The 19046-nt window shown below is 41.3% G+C and overlaps 1 protein-coding gene across 8 annotated transcripts in view; it reads left to right on the forward strand.

The window, feature by feature from the left end:
* LOC122553085 (1-phosphatidylinositol 4,5-bisphosphate phosphodiesterase beta-4) overlaps positions 1-19046 on the forward strand; it is a 533291-nt gene that overhangs the window by 408969 nt on the left and 105276 nt on the right. For all 8 annotated transcript variants that reach the window (XM_043696591.1, XM_043696592.1, XM_043696594.1 and 5 more), the window contains 5 exons: positions 457-559; positions 2777-2941; positions 4209-4413; positions 7470-7558; positions 10849-10999. In XM_043696591.1, coding sequence (XP_043552526.1) covers positions 457-559; positions 2777-2941; positions 4209-4413; positions 7470-7558; positions 10849-10999 — 713 coding nt within the window. The remainder of the gene's footprint in view (positions 1-456; positions 560-2776; positions 2942-4208; positions 4414-7469; positions 7559-10848; positions 11000-19046) is intronic.

Below are 19046 nucleotides of genomic sequence, written 5' to 3' on the forward strand. Positions count from 1 at the left end.
AATTAGTCCACACTGACCATGTTCCCAAACTAAATAAGTCCCATCTGCCTGCGTTTGGCCCATATCCTTCCAAACCTTTTCTATTCATGTGCATATCCAAAAGTCATTAAAGCATTGTCACTGTACCTGCATTCCTCTGGCAATTCACTCCACACACGAACCATTCTCTGTGTAAAACATTTGCCCCTAATGCCCTTTATAAATCTTTCTCCTCTCAATTTAAAAATATGCCCCCTAGTTTTGAATTCACCCAACTTAGACAAAAGACCGTTGCTATTTACATTATCTATACCCCTCGTGATTTTATAAACCTTGTGCAGATTGTTTCTAATGATAGTTATCCATAGATTTGTCAGAAACCGTTAAGTTTTTGAGATGATTATGCTCTGTAATAGAAATTTGCATAATTTGCACTGAAGTGCTAATTTCTTTGGAATTCCTTTTATCCCTTGTTAGTTTCCTCCTTAAGCCTGACTTCATGCGTCGCCCTGATCGGACCTTTGACCCATTCTCTGAGACTCCAGTGGATGGGGTTATTGCAGCAACCTGTTCTGTCCAGGTAAGAAGAAAAATAAAGGAACTATATTTCACATCCAATTAGATCCTCATTGTGTCTAAAAGCAGTTCAGAGTCATGGTCGCCAGCTTGTGCAGTTTTGTAGACATCTTGTCGAAAATAGTGTATTATCCACAGCGAAGTCCCACAAAGAGAGGAGAGACCTCCAGTTCATAGCTTCTTTATTATTTTGATAGCACCATTTGTCTCTCAGTCTCTATGACAGAGTGGTTCATTTGTTTATGGAAGTAAATTTCAGGAAATCAGAGGAAATGTCTTACGTTGTCCACCTGTCATTCACTGCAACACCATTGTGTTTCATGAGATGGACAAACTTATGATCAGCATTGACCCCCCCGCCCCGGCTCCATTCTTTTAAGGCATGTACAATCTACCAAGAAAATGTGACAACCGTTAACCGTTCTGAAAACCTGCTGCTAGAATATTCATACGGCCCGTATCGAATCATGGACTGTGTAAGGTGCCATGAGCAAAGCTGCCTCACTTCAACCTTGGAACTTCACTGTTTTGGAGCATAAAACTCTCAAACTGAGGGGGTCTTAACAAAGTACAAACAACCAGTATTTATGAGCCAAGCGGAATTTACTATCCAAGATATGATATGTACTTAACAAAAAGCAATAAAATCAGCAGAGAATCTTTTGTGTCTCAAGGTTCTCTTGATTACTGCCAGGACAAACAACGCCTTTTTTTCCCGTTTCCATCTCAAAATTGTCATTACATTGAGCCGTGTTACAGAGTTACACCACCGAAGTAATAGTGTAACTATGTCAATGAAGACACTTGAGTTTTCAACTCTTGTCCCTAATCCTGACTGTCTATTGGGAAGTAGTCTGTACATGTTATAAGCAACCTGTTCAGAGATGTTATTACACACCTCTGGAGAAGGTGGGACTTGAACCTGATCCTCAGAGGTAGGGACACTACCACTAAACCACAGGTGCCCACAAGGGATAGCACAGACTAACCATTTTTACCGGCTGCATGTAAAGATTATCTGTACTCCACCCCTGTAACTAGACTCTGTAAACTGAGATATTTGTCCATCCTCTAATTCCTTTTAGTCCCAGAAATTGCATTCCACTATAAACAAATGATACATACTTTTAAATGCGGATTGTGGTTAAACAAGCAATGTTACAACAATACAATTATCAATAAGACAAACCATTGTGAACAATTCATATCAAACATGCTAAACTATTCCCATGGATACCGAGACAATTCACAAAAAGTATTGGTCATTTGTTCCCAGTATGATTTCTGCAAAGAATGCCTTTTACAATATGGCTGTTTTGTCCCTTAGATACGGTTAATAGATCAAGGCAGTTATTAAGCCTCCTTTAAATTCAAAGATGATAGTTCTAGATCCAGTTGGCAGGATGGTTGGTGTAAGTCAGATTGACGCCAACAAAATGGGGTCTATCCCCATTCGAGATGAAGTGGATTTGGAATCCTCCTTTCGTCCTAAACATGGTGGAGGCCATGAGTCAAATTTGCTTTGGACAGAGAACTCAAGCAGAAGAAGATTGCCTCTAACTTAAGATGTTCACATTAGACGCCTTTTTAATACTACTGACTAGAATAGGAAAACTGAGGAATTGACGTTCTCACTCTACAGAACTTCAATCAAGTTCCCAAACTCTGTGTGCCCCACCAAAATACTACAGGCAGCTATCCAGTGTTGCTTTTCATGAATGATCTTTTGACCTTTGATGTTTGAACTCCAAGAATTCACATGGTAAATCCTTTCTAACCCAGAAAGTATCCAAACTTGCCATTTTCCAATTTTCATAATGCATAAATATATGTGTTCCCAGCACAGTTAAAATATTGATCAAAGAACTACTGGATTGTTGTAAAAATTCATCTGGTTTACTGATATCTTTTAGGGAAGGAAATTTGCCATCCTGTCTTATTCTGGCCTACCTGTGACTCCAGATCCATAGCTAACATAGTTAACCAATTACAACCCTCTGAAATAGTCTAGAAAGCCATTATGTTGTATTAGATAACCACAATGAGAGACATTCATGCATAATAGTTCCAGAAGGTAACTCAACAACAGTTTCTTAAGGGCATATAGGAATGGGCCGTAACCACTCCCAATGCCCACATCTTGTGAACACTTAAAAGGATACGGTTCCATGATAAAGTATTTGTTAGCCTGTAATTACATAAATGTCTTTCTCTTTTCTAGGTAATATCAGGCCAATTTCTATCAGATAAGAAAATCGGCACATACGTAGAAGTAGATATGTATGGCCTACCAACTGACACTATTCGAAAGGAGTTCCGAACACGAATGGTGATGAACAATGGATTGAACCCTGTTTATAACGAGGAACCATTTGTGTTTCGAAAGGTAGGTTAGAGATGTGGTGCTGAAATTGGTTCCGAGTCTGATGTTACAGAAATAGAACGGGAATGTTTGCCTGCGGGATGGTGAAGCACAGAATCACACCACACCCAAGGAAGTTATGCAGCCCATGAAAGAACTGTCCAGTTAATCTCATTTTTAAACCCAACGAGTCATGCTTTATTCTAACTGGTAGGATAAGCATTGGAGAGGGATTTAGGGTTAGGGTTAAGAGAAAACAAGAGCTGTTGTGTCACTCAATGTGGGAGAGGCAGAGGCTTATATAGTTCCTGAACATGAATCATGAATAGCGCAGCAGTTTTGAGACCTCATGTGCAAACATATGGTAGTACCTAGCAAATAGTGGCTGATATCTAAGTAGCCTAGTCCCAGTGTCGGCGTGACAATGCTAATCTCCCTAAGGATGGTATATCCCTCAGCGCTAGGCAGCAGTGCTATTTTTAAAATCCACGTCAGGGGGTGGGTTCGGTATGGGTTTGGCTGAGTGTGATCCTGTGATTTAGATAGGATGCTGATTGCCACTTCAGGAGAGTGATGGACAGAGTGTAGACCCCTGAGCTACGCTTCACCTGATTGCAGTCGGGGATCTGACCAAAAGGATTCCAGCTGGAACATGGAGCCAGAACGAGTTTGATGTGGACTATGAGGAAAGACTGTGGGTCACCACTAAACTAAGCTCGACCCTTCCTTTCCAATCACCATCCAAATCAAGACAAATCCATAAAACTATTAGCTTTGTGGATTCACTTTGGAAAAGAAAGCAAACTGCTTCGAATGGATGATGCGCTTCTCAAAAACAAGTGGGAAGTTGAAGTGTAGAATTAAATTACTCCATTGATATAAAAGAGACCTACGGGGCAACCTTTTCATGCAGAGGAAGTGGTGGAGGCTGGTACAATTGCAACATTTAAGAGGCATTTGGATGGGTATATGAATAGGAAGGGTTTGGAGGGATATGGGCCGGGTGCTGGTAAATGGGACTAAATTGGGTTGGGATATCTGGTCGGCTTGGACAGGTTGGACCGAAGGGTCTGTTTCCATGCTATACATCTCTATGACTCTATGAAGAGAACAATTCTGGCATAAAATCTGCTCTGTTCAGAAGTACCATTAATATAGTTTAAGTCTTGACTCACAATGCACAGTCTTTGTTGCGTTAGCGTGCAGTGCAATTGTACCATTTTCTTTTGAGTTGTGAAACTAATTTTGTTTCGGTAGTGAAAACAAAGTCAGAATTGGGTTCATTTTCCAGGTCATTCTGCCAGACCTCGCAGTGTTGAGAATAGCAGTTTATGATGACAACAACAGGCTGATTGGCCAAAGAATCCTTCCTTTGGACGGTCTGCAAGCTGGCTACCGGCACATATCTCTCAGAAATGAGGGCAATAAGCCCTTATCGTTGCCCACGGTCTTTTGTAACATTGTACTCAAAACCTATGTCCCCGATGGATTTGGAGGTGAGACAGTCAAGTTCTTATATCAGTTCGCATTATCTTACAATGAGAATGGACTGCAAGGTTGCCCACTATGTGAATGACAATTGAAACGTAAAGCAACATTTGTACAGGTAGAGGATCCTTTCTCCGAAATGCACGGGACCAGCTGTTTTTCGGACTTCGGAATTTTTCGGTTTTCAGAATGTGACAGTTTAATGGTGAAATTTTTTAAAATCTTACTGGAGAAGCAGACTTCTAACTAAGAACGTACCTGGTCATGCCCCACCCTGGCCACGTCGCACCTGAGTGACACACATCAAGTGGGTGTCGATTTGGGGTGAACTGTTTGCTTGCCAAACAACCTTGCTAATTAGAAAAAAACCTCACAAAAAAACATTCGGATTTAAGAGCTTTTTGGTTTTTGGATGTTCGCATAAAGGATCCTCTGCCTGAACTGTCTGTAACAACTTTTGATTGTGGCAGAATTAAATCGTCTGAGTATATGTTCCATGGGAATAATTTACAAACTAGAAGTTTCTATCAGGCAATTTTGGCAATTTTGTCTGCTATATTTACATTGCCTTTTTTAATGGTCCACTCAGTCTCTCCTGAGAGCTCTGAGAGTGGCCTTCCATACCTTGGCTCAGTGCCCATCATTGAGTTTGGACCCAGGTTCTCAGCATGCTGTCTCGCAATGAGGGTGTTGCAGCTGAGCCCCACACTGGTAAACGTATTCATTTTCCAGAGCGTTATTGGACAGTGACACCAGGGCACTGATGCCAGTGGTGGCATCCCAAATGACTGCCTGGCTACAATCAGGGATTGAATCTGGGACCCATGCTCTATGGGTATGAAATGCATGTCACCTATGCTACTGAGCCATTGGCATGCTTTTATTTTCAATAATGTTGTTACTTGTTTAGATTTAAATGACCATCTCGTTTTCTGTGACATGTATAAATTTGGAAGCCTCCAGGTCAGATTTTCCATTTCCTGTCATGCTTGACCAGGTCCAATGTTTGAGTTCATCCCTCACAAAGATTGACTACTTTCACCTCTGCATACACTGTTCACTTCTGCCTCCACCTGAGCTCATTTGCTGCTGGAACTCTTTCAGTTTTGCCTTAGTTGCCTCCAGGCTTGGTAATTCTAGTGTTCACCAGGCTAATGTTACGACATGGGGTAAACCCTCCTGCTTAATTTACACCAGCAACATAGAAAAGGTTTATCCCGCGCAGTAATCTGTGAAAATTCGAGAGGCCAAGAACTATTTAAAGTAAAAATTAACAACTTTATTTCTTAAAGTATAACAGAGAATAATTAACTAACAACTATTTACAACTCACTCCTCTAACCTGCCTTTTAGCTTCCCTTCTATAATACTAGTCCTACAAAAACCTCGGTTAAGATTTACCAAAAATTCAAGTTTTCAAAACCAGCCAACTGTTGCATCTTCTATTTGGATCTTCCTGTGTCTTCTTTTCTTCTTAGGGATTATGCTTCACAGGTCACGGATCAATAAAGGTACCTTTAAGAGAGCTAGTTTTTGGGTAATCTCCACATGCTGGTGGCCTGGCAGTTCTCCTCCTAACTGTTCGATTTTTCCTGGTCTTATTTCCCCAAAGCATCGGATTGTGTCATTGGCTTTTAAGATTGTCAATATATTCAATTCAAACTTGATTGGAATTTGGTATTTTTCAGGGTATAATTTAAACTGATTGGCCTAATCCGAATCTGTTTCTGTCTCCAGGCAACCAGCTACCCTAACTACATGTTACATTGTATCTTATTCAGAATACTTGGTGTTGTCAGGTAGTTCTGTTAGCTTTTAACTCTCTTGAAGGTACAGTACACCCACATCTTCATAAAACCAGAATCCCTTGATTTCCTTTCCATCAACACTCTTCCATCAGTCAGAAGATACAGAAGTTTGAACATATGCACCAACAGATTCAAGATCAGCTTCTTCCCTGCTGTTATTAGACTGCTCTAACTTCAAATAATGTTGTTCTCGCTAACGTTGATCTTGCTTTGTGCACTTCCTGTGCAGCCGTAATCTCTTACGCCATGCTCCGTTTAAGCACTCTGTGATCTGTATGTCCTTGTTTCTATGATCCATCTATACTACTCACAAAACAAAACTTTTTCACTGTATTTAGGTGCATGTGACTACAATCAATCTAATCAAAATAACTTATCCAAAATTCCTGGTGCCTTTTTCATCTATGTTTAAATCCCACCCCATACTTATGACTCACACAGTTTTGGCATCCCGACATCCAAGTCTTAAATTCCCTCTGTACTTTAAACCCCCTCCATGTGAATTTATTCTCTCATGATTAACACAAGTCCAGTTCAAAATTCCTTTGTAAGTACTTAAATTTCTCTGTCTTCCTGTTCTTCTCTAAGATCTACTGTGCATGCTGAAGTAATCATCATTCTTGTGTAATAGGCAACCCCAACTTTTGGGACTTTTGAAGGACAAAATCCTTTTTTCACAGACCCTGTTTTAATTTTAGGAGTAAGACTTGTGGGAAAAGTTTATTAGGTCTGAACTCTTTTCTCATTTAAACATCAGAACTACCGGTAGACTGCCTGGGGCAGCTGTTCCCTGCTGAATTCAGGACCATGGTCAGCAATGACTGTCATTATTGGCAGCTGCAAAAACCTGACATGGATTTCAACCCCTCAAAAGTATTACGTATGTCAAGCTCTGATGAAGAGTCATTAGACTCGAAATGTTAGCTTGCTGTCTCTCCATGGATGCTGTCTGACCCCCTGTGATCCCCAGCATTTATTGTTTTCAGTACTTAGATAAAAGTCAATTCCTAAAAGTCTGGTCTCTTTTACACAACTTTATGTGGTACGTATGAAAACCAATCTGTATGAATTTAAATATAATATTTTAATCTACTGTACAAAGAGCAAATCAAAGCATTAGAGGTGTCTGGCTAATCTTGATCTCTGGACTCCAGATGACCTAGTGTTTATCCTTGCAACAATCCTTGCCTTGAAAATAATAGCATTCGGTGTTATTTCTTTTCGAACCTCTTTAAGGCTTTTCTCTTCCTCATCAGATATCGTTGACGCTTTATCAGATCCAAAGAAGTTTCTGTCGGTAATGGAAAAGAGAGCTGACCAAATGAGAGCAATGGGAATCGAAACTGTACGTAAAAAATACTTAAACATTTACACTGACTAGCAAATGAATAATCTTCCTTCTGAATAAGTTCGCAAATAGTTTATTTTCCCTCATTAATGTTAGTCAAAAGAAAAATATACCAAACAACAGATGCAAATGTCTGTTGAGGAGTTTTACATCAAACCATGGTTTCTGAGTGCAATCTTCCTAATAATGAAGAACTATTAAGAATGGATCCTTTAATATCCAACGTTACTTTCCAGTGTGTTGTACTTGTGCAGAAATTGGAGGTTTTACTGCATTTTAAGTTGATATATAATGCGGTTTGTCAATACAAGGAATCTAAGAATTATGTTATCCAGACAATTTTGTAACTTGTCACTGATTGAGATTTCCCTGGCTTATTTTCAAGCCTAGGAGCTGGTGTGTTTCAAAATTAAAAGAATTTTAATTGCCCACATTTTTCTTTCTTTCTTAAGTGCACTCTGTGGATCACACAGAATGGAATCTTTAATCTCTGGCTTGTGCTCAGTCATCACATTGTGGGTTGAATCAGCCGGGTTTTTAACTCATGAATATATCCTTGATGGATTTGAAAGGGAGGTTAATGACCAGATCGTAATCACTGGATTATCCGGACTCTAAAGCAAACTCAACTTCCAGGTTGGGAGCCTGGTAGTGATCAAGTGGGGACATCAGAGATGGAGATATTCCTGGAGATGACCAGTTCAGAAACTGCCTCCAAGATCTCCATCCAATTAAGATTGTCTGGCAGAACAGGGAACAGACAGGTCCACCAGTGATGTTTAGTTGACAGAATCACCAGGAGAGATGGTGCCACCAGGATAGGTCAGAAAGCACAAGGACACCTGAAGTTGGAATTGGCTTCTGAAGAGTTGGTGAAGTCTCTAAATAAAGAAATGTTGTCATAGTCAGGTCATGGAAGTAGAGAGGCAGCCTTTCCTCAGGATTGACTGGGGGCCATAACTCTATATACTACAGCTTTGAGTTTTAAAGGAGAATTCTCTGGACCCAATGCCCATTTCTGGGAGGTCATTTGTAAGTAACTGCTGAACTTAAACCTCAACACAGGAGCATTCAGGCCTGTTAGTTATCAGCAAGGTCCCAGTGGTATAACCAGGTAGACCCCAAGTTGAAGCTAATTAATGATCTACTCTGCCAATCAGATCCCCACCTCCGGCAAGATTGGTTGGAGTCAGAATCATATTGGGAAGATGTTCTTTAACAAAATGTTCTCACTTTGCTCCTGGTTCACATTGTAAACATATCTTTTGGGTGATCATGAAGATTCAATCTTAGATGCATGCAATTATGATAGTAAAATGAAGAGTGTGTAGGTTATTTTGATCTTAGAGTAGGATAAAAGGTTGGCACAATATCGAGGGCCAAAGGACCTATACTGTGCTGCACTGTTCTAAATAGATGCTGAACGCAGATCGGATGAGGCTGAAATGCGATAACACCAGCATCAAACAACAGCCAACTTTCATGTGCTAAACTCTTGAGTAAGTTACTGCAGGGTTGTCCCAGAGACAGACATCCTAATCCAATTGTTTTAGAGAGCCAGGAAAGAAAAAAGATTATTGCAGGAAACAAACCTTTATTTCAGGCCTAAATCAATTTATCAAAATCAGCAGTTTATATTTACCACCCCTTTATTTCACCTCCAGCTCAGGCACACATTTTTAAATGTGATTCTGCAGGAATTGCCAAGCAGCTTTTGGTGGCTGAGTTGTAATTCATTAGCAGAATAGTTTTTGGAAATGTCATTAATCTCTAATCATGCAGCACCATTGCATGACTATGTACTAACCTGCCAAAAGCAGAGATGAAGTGAACTGGTAGGGGCATGTGTACCATTCCATTAGATCCTAAGATCTAGGAGTAGAAGTAGGCCATTCAGCCCATCAAGTCTGCTCTGTCAATGAGTGAGATCATGGCTGATCTGATAATCCTCAGTTCCACTAATCCACACAATCCTTAATTACCTTACTGATTGCTTTCTTTAACATCCATACAATAGTTTATAGAGGAGTAAAGCAAGAATTGATGGAAATATTCAGAGGGGTGCTGAAAGATTTGGTGAAGATTTCACTCACACTTCAATATGATCAAACATGTTAAGTTAGTTCGCAGGAGCAATATAAAAGAGATTATGAAATTGAGCTAGATAAGGAGATATTGCACCAACTGACTCAGCGCTTGGTCACAGAAGTTAGATTTAAGAAGCATCCTAAGCAGGAAAAAGAGCTGGAGAGGTTTAAGGAGGGAATTCCAGAGTTTAAGGCACAGGCAACTAGAAACCAATTTGGATGCTCAGGAGGACAAGATGAGATGAGTGCCAATACTATAGAGAGTTGTGGGGCTAGAGGACATGACAAAGATAGAGAGAGGTGAGAACGGGAAGTGTTTTGAAAACAGCAATGAGGAATTCAAGAGCAAGACCTTGTTTAGCCAGGACCCAGTGTTGGTCATCATATACAAGGTACATGAATGATCAAGATTTCACATGAATATGAGGCATTTGGGCAACATAAATTGGAATTTGGGGGTCCAGCCCAGACTGCATTACTGAAAAATAAAATCTAAAGTTCACTAAGGTGCAGATGAGAGTCTCAGCATCAGATAAGCTGAGACTATTGAATTCATGCGATGTTATGAAGGTCGAAATAGGGAGGTTCAGCAATGGCATTAATGCATGGTCTTTACTGGAAGTGCATTGAGCCAAAGGCAGGAAAATGAAGGCCTTTCCTATATCTTATAGGCATCCTGAGCTCAGGTAACCTGTAACTTGCAGCTGTGGCCAAGGGGAAAGATTGCGCACGATTAATATCTATCAGATCCAACAATAATGTTTTTAACAATGTGATCATAAAAATGTATAGTAGGTTCTGCTGTAACACATGTTTCTTCAACGTGAATTGGCTTTAATGTGCAATTGAAAAATTTAAGCTTTTACTTGTAGAACGTGAACTTTGGTTATAACGTGATTCTGGTCCCATTACATAGCAAGGCTACTGCAAGATTTTCTTATAACGCAAAATCGCATGAGAATGGGATTGTCATGTTACACCAGAACCGACCGTAATTATGTACATAAGTAAGTCGCACGCACGTATTTGTAGACCTAACAACTGGTCGATAAGACTTGAGAATATTTCTTACAGAGTTTAAATTTATGTAGCTCTACCCAATTTCTAAGATGGCCAGTTTGGGTGAGGTTTCTTAATGTAGAACATCAGTTAGTGGATTGTTTTGTCACGCTTGGCATTTTGTCTGCTTTGTACTTCAAGAGCGATATAGCAGATGTGCCAAACGACACCTCCAAAAATGATAAGAAAGGGAAATCTAATCCGGTTAAAGCAAGCGTTACACCACAAAGCAGCTCAGAACTGAGGCAGAACTCAACGTCAGGACAAGGAACTGGAAACGATGCAAAGAAAGGTGAGAATCAAGGACAATGGTGCTTTTTTTTTTAAATGGTGTTTGTCTTCTTAATTTAGTCTTATTGGTTTGGAAGCCTTAAATCTTGTTGAGTTTGCAGATATTGAATGGTTTTTTTGGGCAAAAACATTCCCCCCTGGCATCTAGGTTGGGTAACAGTTTCACGTTGGGCTGCATTTTAAGCTCCCTCAGTAGGCTGGTTCTGTTATGGAGGAACTGCCATGTAAGATGAAGTTGAGTAGGTTAGCCCTATACTCATTAGAATAGAGAAGAATGACAGGTGGCCATATTGAAACACACAAGATTCGTAGAGGACTTAGAAAGGTAGATGTGGACAGGTTGTTTCCCCTTGGGAGAGATTGGACCAGACAGCATAGCCTCAGGATTGGGTGTGTCACCTGCCCACCCCCAATCTGTCTCTGGGTAGGAAGGAAGGGCTGTGTGGAAGCATTTGTTGCTCCATCCACCACTTAACTACACATGACTCTAGTCGTAGAGCTATAGAGATGTACAGCATGGAAACAAACCCTTCGATCCAACTCATCCATGCTGACCAGATATCCTAAATTAATCTAGTCCCATTTGCCAGCATTTGGCCGGAATCCTTCTCAACCCTTCCTATTCACATACCCATCCAGATGCCTTTTAAATGTTGTAATTATCCCAGCCTCCTTTGGCAGCTCATTCTATCCACATACCACCCTCTGTATGAAAACATTGCCCCTTAGGTCCATTTTTTATCTTTCCCCTCTCACCCTATATCTATACCATCTAGCTTTGGACTCCCCCGCCATGGGATAAAGAGCTTGGCTATTCACCTTATCCATACCTCTCATAATTTTATAAACTTCTTTAAGGTCACCCCTCAGCCTTTGATGTTACAGGGAAAATAGCCCCAGCCTATTCAACCTGTCCATTATATGGAATACCATGGACAGTTTTTGGGCCCCTTATCGAAGGAAGGATAGACTGGCATTGGAAGCTGTCCAGTGAAGGCTCAGTAGGCTGGTTCTGTTATGGAGGAACTGCCATGTAAGATGAAGTTGAGTAGGTTAGCCCTATACTCATTAGAATAGAGAAGAATGACAGGTGGCCATATTGAAACACACAAGATTTGTAGAGGACTTAGAAAGGTAGATGTGGACAGGTTGTTTCCTCTCGGGGGAGATTGGACCAGACGGCATAGCCTCAGAAAAAGAGGTTGTGCATTTAAAACAGAAATGAGGAGGAATTTCTTCTGTCAAAAGATAGAGAAGCTATGGAATTCTTTATCACAGAAGGCACAGCGGCTCAGTGGTTAGCATTGCTGCCTCACAGCACCAGGGTCCCAGGTTCGATTCCAACCTTGGGCGACTGTCTGTGTGGAGTCTGCGTGGGTTTCCTCTGTGTGCTCTGGTTTCCTCCCACAGTCCAAAGATGTGCAGGTCAGGTGAATGTGCATTAGTCAGAGGGAAATGGGTCTGGATGGGTTACTCTTCGGAGGGTCAGTGTGGACTTGTTGTGCCAAAGGACATGTTTCCATGCTGTAGGGAATCTAATCTAATCAGGGGGCTATTAGGGCTGGATCATTAAGTATATTCAAGGGTGAGAGAGACAGATTTTGAATCAGTAAGGGAATCAAGGGTTAAGGGAAAAAGGCATGAAAATGGAGCAAACGGCTATCAAATCAGCCATGATCTCATTGAAAGGCAGAACAGACTTGACAGGCTGAATGGCCTATTTCTGCTCCTAGATCTTATGGTCTTAATGGCCACTTACGTGCCTCATCCAGCCCTTACCGCTATTACGCTGTTTAATAAATTAGAATAATGGAGAAAGATGCCAATAGTCTTTTATGGACTTTGGCTCCTTCCCTCCCATTGTCATGATGATAAAGTTGAGTATGAGATTATCAATGAATACAGGCCGTGCTGCTATAACGCCACAGTTGTGTTCTTCTGCAACCTCGCACAAGAGCAAATCACGTTATGGGAAACCGTTATCGAAAATTGCGCTGTAGAAAATCGCTAAGAGAAAGTTCGATATGCTCGTTCAGTTGAAAGTTTGTGTTATCCAAACAGCGTCTACAATTCGTCAGTCACGTCAGAGCTAATTCGAGTTGACGAAACGCATGTTATAGCAGAACGACCTGTACTTGGACCAGATGACAATGGTGTGTTAAGAAGCCATAGTCCATAAAGGACCATGGACAGCTCCTTGCATTCCTCCAATTCATTAAGTATACTCTGCCTATGTGGGTTAAAGGTGAGGAGACAGGTCCTCCGGGAGCTACCACAACCAGTACAAGGATTGATCTCATGCGTTTGGCTTTATTCTACACTACAATCTAGTCAACTGAGCTAACCCACCTCCTGGCTAATAGAGAAGATTAAATATGTTGCAAATTTGTGATATATCTGGTCCTAAATTCTCCCGCAAGTGCAAGCAACTTCTCTGCATCTACCCTGTCAATTCCCTTATGAACCTTATAAGGTGTAGGGACAGAGGTAGACCATTTAATCCATTAAACCTGCTCCACCATTCACTGAGATCATGGCTGATCTGATAATCCTCAACTCCATTTTCCTGCCTTTTCCCCATAACCTTTGTTTCCCTTACTGATTAAAAATGTGTCTATCATAACCTTGAGTATTCTCAATGATCTAGCCTCGACAGCCCTCTACGATGAAGAATTCCACAGATTCACTCCCCTCTGAGAGAAGAAATCATTCCTCACCTCTGCCTTAAATATGCAACCCCCAATTCTAAGATTATGCCCTCTGCTACTAGACTCACCCACAAATGCAAGCAACCTCTCTGCACCTACCCTGTCAAGTCCACTATGAATCTTATATATGGTCTTCGCATTCTATGACTACAGGATTATCCTACTCAAACTCTCCTCATATGGTAGTCCCTCCATACCAGGGATCAGCCTTGTGAACATTCTATGGAGTTTCTCACAGAACCGTACACAATGCCAGTGTATGAACATGCAAGCAATAGTTTGTTTCAGAATCCATATAATGTTGATCATAAACTTAACTGGCTTTCTGTCATCTGTGGTGTCGTCCCTCAGTGAACACAAAGTAGTGCCAGTGGAGCGTGTCGTACTGCTTACTCATAGTTCCATGAAAGCAGTTCCCCATGTCATACTCCACTAACATTATAATTACAATACATGATAATTAAAGAGGCACCAATGGACTCCACAGACAATGTGCGGCAATGGCCATTAGAGGAATTCACAGATCCTGTGGAGTCTCCCCAGCTCCTGGTGTAGTCAATGATAAGTGGATGTAGCCAGTGTTTAAATCTGAATTAAATAAGTGGATGGAATTTCTTGGTGCAACAAAATCTCAGCTGCTGATAGTTTGCGCTCAGGGATGACAGTAGTGGAATAGTAATTCAGTAGTCCGATAATTCCCAATACCCTTCAGATGCAGTGTATTGCAAATCCCGGCAGCACGGTGGCACAGTGGTTAGCACTGCTGCCTCACAGCGCCAGAGACCCGGGTTCAATTCCCGACTCAGGCGACTGACTGTGTGGAGTTTGCACATTCTCCCCGTGTCTGCGTGGGTTTCCTCCGGGTGCTCCGGTTTCCTCCCACAGTCCAAAGATGTGCAGGTCAGGTGAATTGGCCATGCTAAATTGCCCGTAGTGTTAGGTAAGGGGTAAATGTAGAGGCATGAGTGGGTTGTGCTTCGGTGGGTCGGTGTGGACTTGTTGGGCCGAAGGGCCTGTTTCCACACTGTAAGTAATCTAATCTAATCTAATCACTATGTCACCTGATGGAGTTAATTAATAAAATCAGAGTTTGAAAGTTTGTCTTATCAATGGTGACTGTAAAACCATAGTCTAAAAAATGACCCAGTTCCTGCACTTATTTGGAAATCTACTGTCCTGGCTTATGTGTAACTCCAAATCCACAGAAATGTGGTAAATGTATTGTGAAATGGCCTAACAAACCAAGGGTAAGAAAAATGTTCCCCAAATGCTGGTCTGGACCACATCCCATGAAAGAATAAAACATTGCACCAAGAAATGTCATCCACTTATTCAATTCAGATTTAAACACCGCCTACATACACTTATCATTTGATCATTTACAGGAGAACAAGCAGTTCAGCTTAGTATACACGTTCCTTTGACAAACTGTGTGAAGTTTGGGGCAAGGTTCTGGCTTGTATAGTGGATGTTAATTAATGAATATCTGTGTAAAAATCCCATGTAGCTTTGTGAAACTACTCCCTGAAATTATGTGGTAAATTAACAAATACAACATTGCTAATATTATAAATTGCAACTTTTGAATTTATGCCCTTGCAGATATGTTGTTTACCAACGTGCAACATAAAACCATAAGATATAGAAAAAGAATTAGGCCATTCGACCCATCGAGTCTGTCCCACAATTTAATCATGGCTGATATGTTTCTCAACTCTAATCTCCCCATAACCATTGATCCCCTGACTAATCAAGAAATATCCATCTTTGTCTTAAAGGCACTCAATGACTTGGCCTCCACAGCGTCCTGTGGCAATGTGTTCCGCAGATTCACCCCCCCCTCTGGCTGAAGAAATTCTTCCTCATCTCAGTTCTAAAAGGTTGGCCCTTCACTCTGAGATTGTGCCCTCAGGTCCTAGTCTCTCATCCTAGTGGAAACATCTTCACGTCCACTCTATCCAGGCATTTCAGTATTCTGGAAAGTTTCAATCAGATTCCCCCTTCATCCTTCTAATCTCCATTGAGTACAGACGCAGAGTCCTCAACTGCTCTTTATACAACAAGGACTTCATCCCTGGGATCATTCTTGTGAACCTCCTCTGGACTCCCTCTAAGGCCAACACATCCTTCCTTAGATATGGGGCCCAAAACTGCTCACAATGTTTCAGATATAGTCTGACCAGAGTCTTAGACAATTTCAGCAATGCATCTGTGCTCTTGTATTCTAGTTCTTTTGAAATGAAAGCTAATGTTGCAATGACCTTCTTAACTGACAGCTAAATTGTATGTTAGCCTTAAGAGAATCCTGAACTAGGAGTCCTAAATCCCTTTGTACTCAAGATTTCTAAAGCCATTCCCCGTTTAGAAAATAGTCTGTGCCTCTTTTTCCTCCCAAAGGGCATAACCACACACTTCCCCACATTGTATTCCATCTGCCACTCTTTTGCTCACTCTCCAAGTCTGTGCAAGTCTTTCTGCAACCTCCCTATTTCCTCAACACTACCTGTCCCTGCACCTATCTCTGTGTTATCTGCAAACCTAGCAGCAATGCCCTGAGTTCCTTCTTCCAGATCTTTATTGTATAACATGAATCGTTGTGGTCCCAACAATGACTCCTGCTGAACTCCACTAGTCACTGGCTGCTATCCTGAAGAGACCACTTTGTTACAACTCTCTGCCTTCTGTCAGTCAGCCAACCCTCTATACATGCCAGTACCTTGCCCCTAACACCATAGGCTGTTACTCATTTAGTAGCCTCCTATGCAATACCTTGTTAAAGATCTTCTCGAAATCCAAGTAGATCCATTGACTATCCTTTGTCAAACTTGCTCATTACCTACTCAAGGATTTGTCAGGCATGACCGCACCTTGATGAAACCTTGCTGACACAAACCTATTTTCCCACGCACTTCCAAGTCCTCCCCAATTTCATCCTTAATGATAAACTCTAAAATTGTACCAATGACTGAGGTTAGGGTAACTGGCCTACCATTTTCAATCTTTTACTCTCTCTCTGCTGTAATAAATTAGCCATTTCTAGTCCTCTGGGATCCTCCCTGACTCCAGTGATTCCTGAATGGTCATCATCAAAGCCATGACAATCTCCTCAGCTATCTCCTTCAGAGCTCTGGGTGTAGCATATCTAGGCCACCCTAGATGGATTTCTCCACCTTCAGACCTTGCAGTTTACCCAGCTCCTTCTCCTTAGCCATGACCTCTGTCCCCTGACTCTCTTGAAGTTCTGGTATGCTGCTGGTGCCTTCCACCATGAAAACTGATGGAAAGTGCCAACTCAGTTCCTCCTCCATTTCTTTGTTCTCCGTGACTATTTCTCTGGCCTCATTTTCCAGCAGGAAAATTGACGTTTCGGGCAGGAGCCCTTCACCAGGAATCAGGCCCGAAATGTCGATTTTCCTGTTCCCCGGATGCTGCCTGACCTGCTGTGCTTTTCCAGCACCACTGTAATCTTGACTCTAATCTCCAGCACCTGCAGTGCTCACTATCGCCTCATTTTCCAGCAGCCCAGTGACTCTCTTACCTTTTACAGATCTAACGGAACACTTTGGGAATTTGAGCAGAACACTAGGTGGGCCCCACAAAACGTTACTTTTATTAAGGTCCATTAGAACCACTTAACATACATCCTGATGGCAAACATTCTGCTCAAGAAAGCAATTTCACGAACAGGGTATTGGTTCCCAATGGAGGGAATAGCCTCATGACTCATCTGTACAAGCACAGTTGCACAGTTGCAAGCCTGCACAGTTAGTTGACAAATTGGAATTCACACCTGTCAGGCTTCGTTTCGACCTGAGCTGGAACATTACCCCAAACGCTATCTACTTTCTCTCCACAGATGCTGCCAGACCTGCTGAGTTCCTCCAGCAATTTCTGTTTCTGTTTCAGATTTCCAGCATCCGCCATTCTTGTGTTTACTTCATTTTACTCACCCGATTATATTGAGCTGCTGCCTCCCAGTCGATCTACAGCAGTCCTGGCATTTAACATTCAGGTTGCATCCTACAAATGTTAAGTGTGAAAATATTTCAATCTTTTATAAATTTTCTCATGATCTTTTAGTACCATGCAACAGGTTACCCTGCTCTGTCGTAATGCCCGGCTGCAAATCACTGCAATTCATCCTCAGAAATGCTTTTTGCATTGATTTTAAAACTTGTCTTTCAATTCTTTACTGACAGCGAGAGGTGTGGCCAAGTTAACTCACACATTGCTGCAAGAGCAGTGTGTTCATTGAGTAGCTGCTCGTGAACTGAATTGCTCCATCTGGTGGTGGCATTGCTCATAAACATAGCTCTTTATAAAATCTACATAAAACTTAGATCCTATGCTTTAAAATTGTGATTGACCAAAATGCCCAAGTGCCACTTCCATGGAACAAACATTGCAGGAATGGGCATATTCCATGGTGTATTTGACAATCTATTTCATTGTGTGACAATACTTTGGCTTTAAGAGGTGTTTTTTTTTTCCTTTATTTTAAATGAAGAGAAGTTGAGGCAGAGATACCAACAGTCTGCTCAAAGCCAATAAAGTAAACAGCTTGTGAGGCCATTTTTTTAAAAGTTAGAACAATAGAAGCAGCCTGAATGAGTGGGATCAAGCTCCCACAAAATCCGTATTTTTCATTTAACTTTCAGCAGTTACTGAGGTCTTAAAGCTGGATGTGGAAGCTTCTGTTACCCTCTCTGTTACAGTTAAAAGCTGGGGTTCTCTTCCTGCTGCTAGAATTGCATGTGAGACAAGCTATTTTACTGAATTTGCCTTTGCCAAGGGTGTGTTATGGGATATTATTTTATTGGAACAATTAATTATTAGTGGTACATATATTTTATATATACATATATATATTATATATATATATATATAGTTTTGATAAGCACTTCTATAGAGTTACAGTTAGGCCAATTCTTTTGTTTTTGTTTTTATTTTAATTGTAGTGTAAACATATATATGGGATATGTGGGGTTACAGGGATAGGTAGTACAGATGAATCTGGGTGGAATGCTCTTTGGAGAGATGGTGTGGACTCGATGGGCCAAATGGCCTGCTTCCACACGATGATGATTTCTAATGTAACAATATGGTTTTGTACTTGGCCACTTTTAGCAGTGCAGGATGGCGATACTTCATGGATGTTTGACAATCTCTACCATAAGTACATATCCACCATGGCCCTGAAATCCTTTGTTATCAGACATTAACTTGTTTTGTTCAGATAATTGAGTTAATTTGCACACGAGTGAAAGGTAAAGTCACCATAGTCCCACTGGACTATCGGGCCACTCTCTCATTAGAGCAAGAGACAACTGGTGGGTGTCT

The sequence above is a fragment of the Chiloscyllium plagiosum genome, chromosome 9 (assembly GCF_004010195.1).
Source record: "Chiloscyllium plagiosum isolate BGI_BamShark_2017 chromosome 9, ASM401019v2, whole genome shotgun sequence".
Taxonomy (NCBI): domain Eukaryota; kingdom Metazoa; phylum Chordata; class Chondrichthyes; order Orectolobiformes; family Hemiscylliidae; genus Chiloscyllium; species Chiloscyllium plagiosum.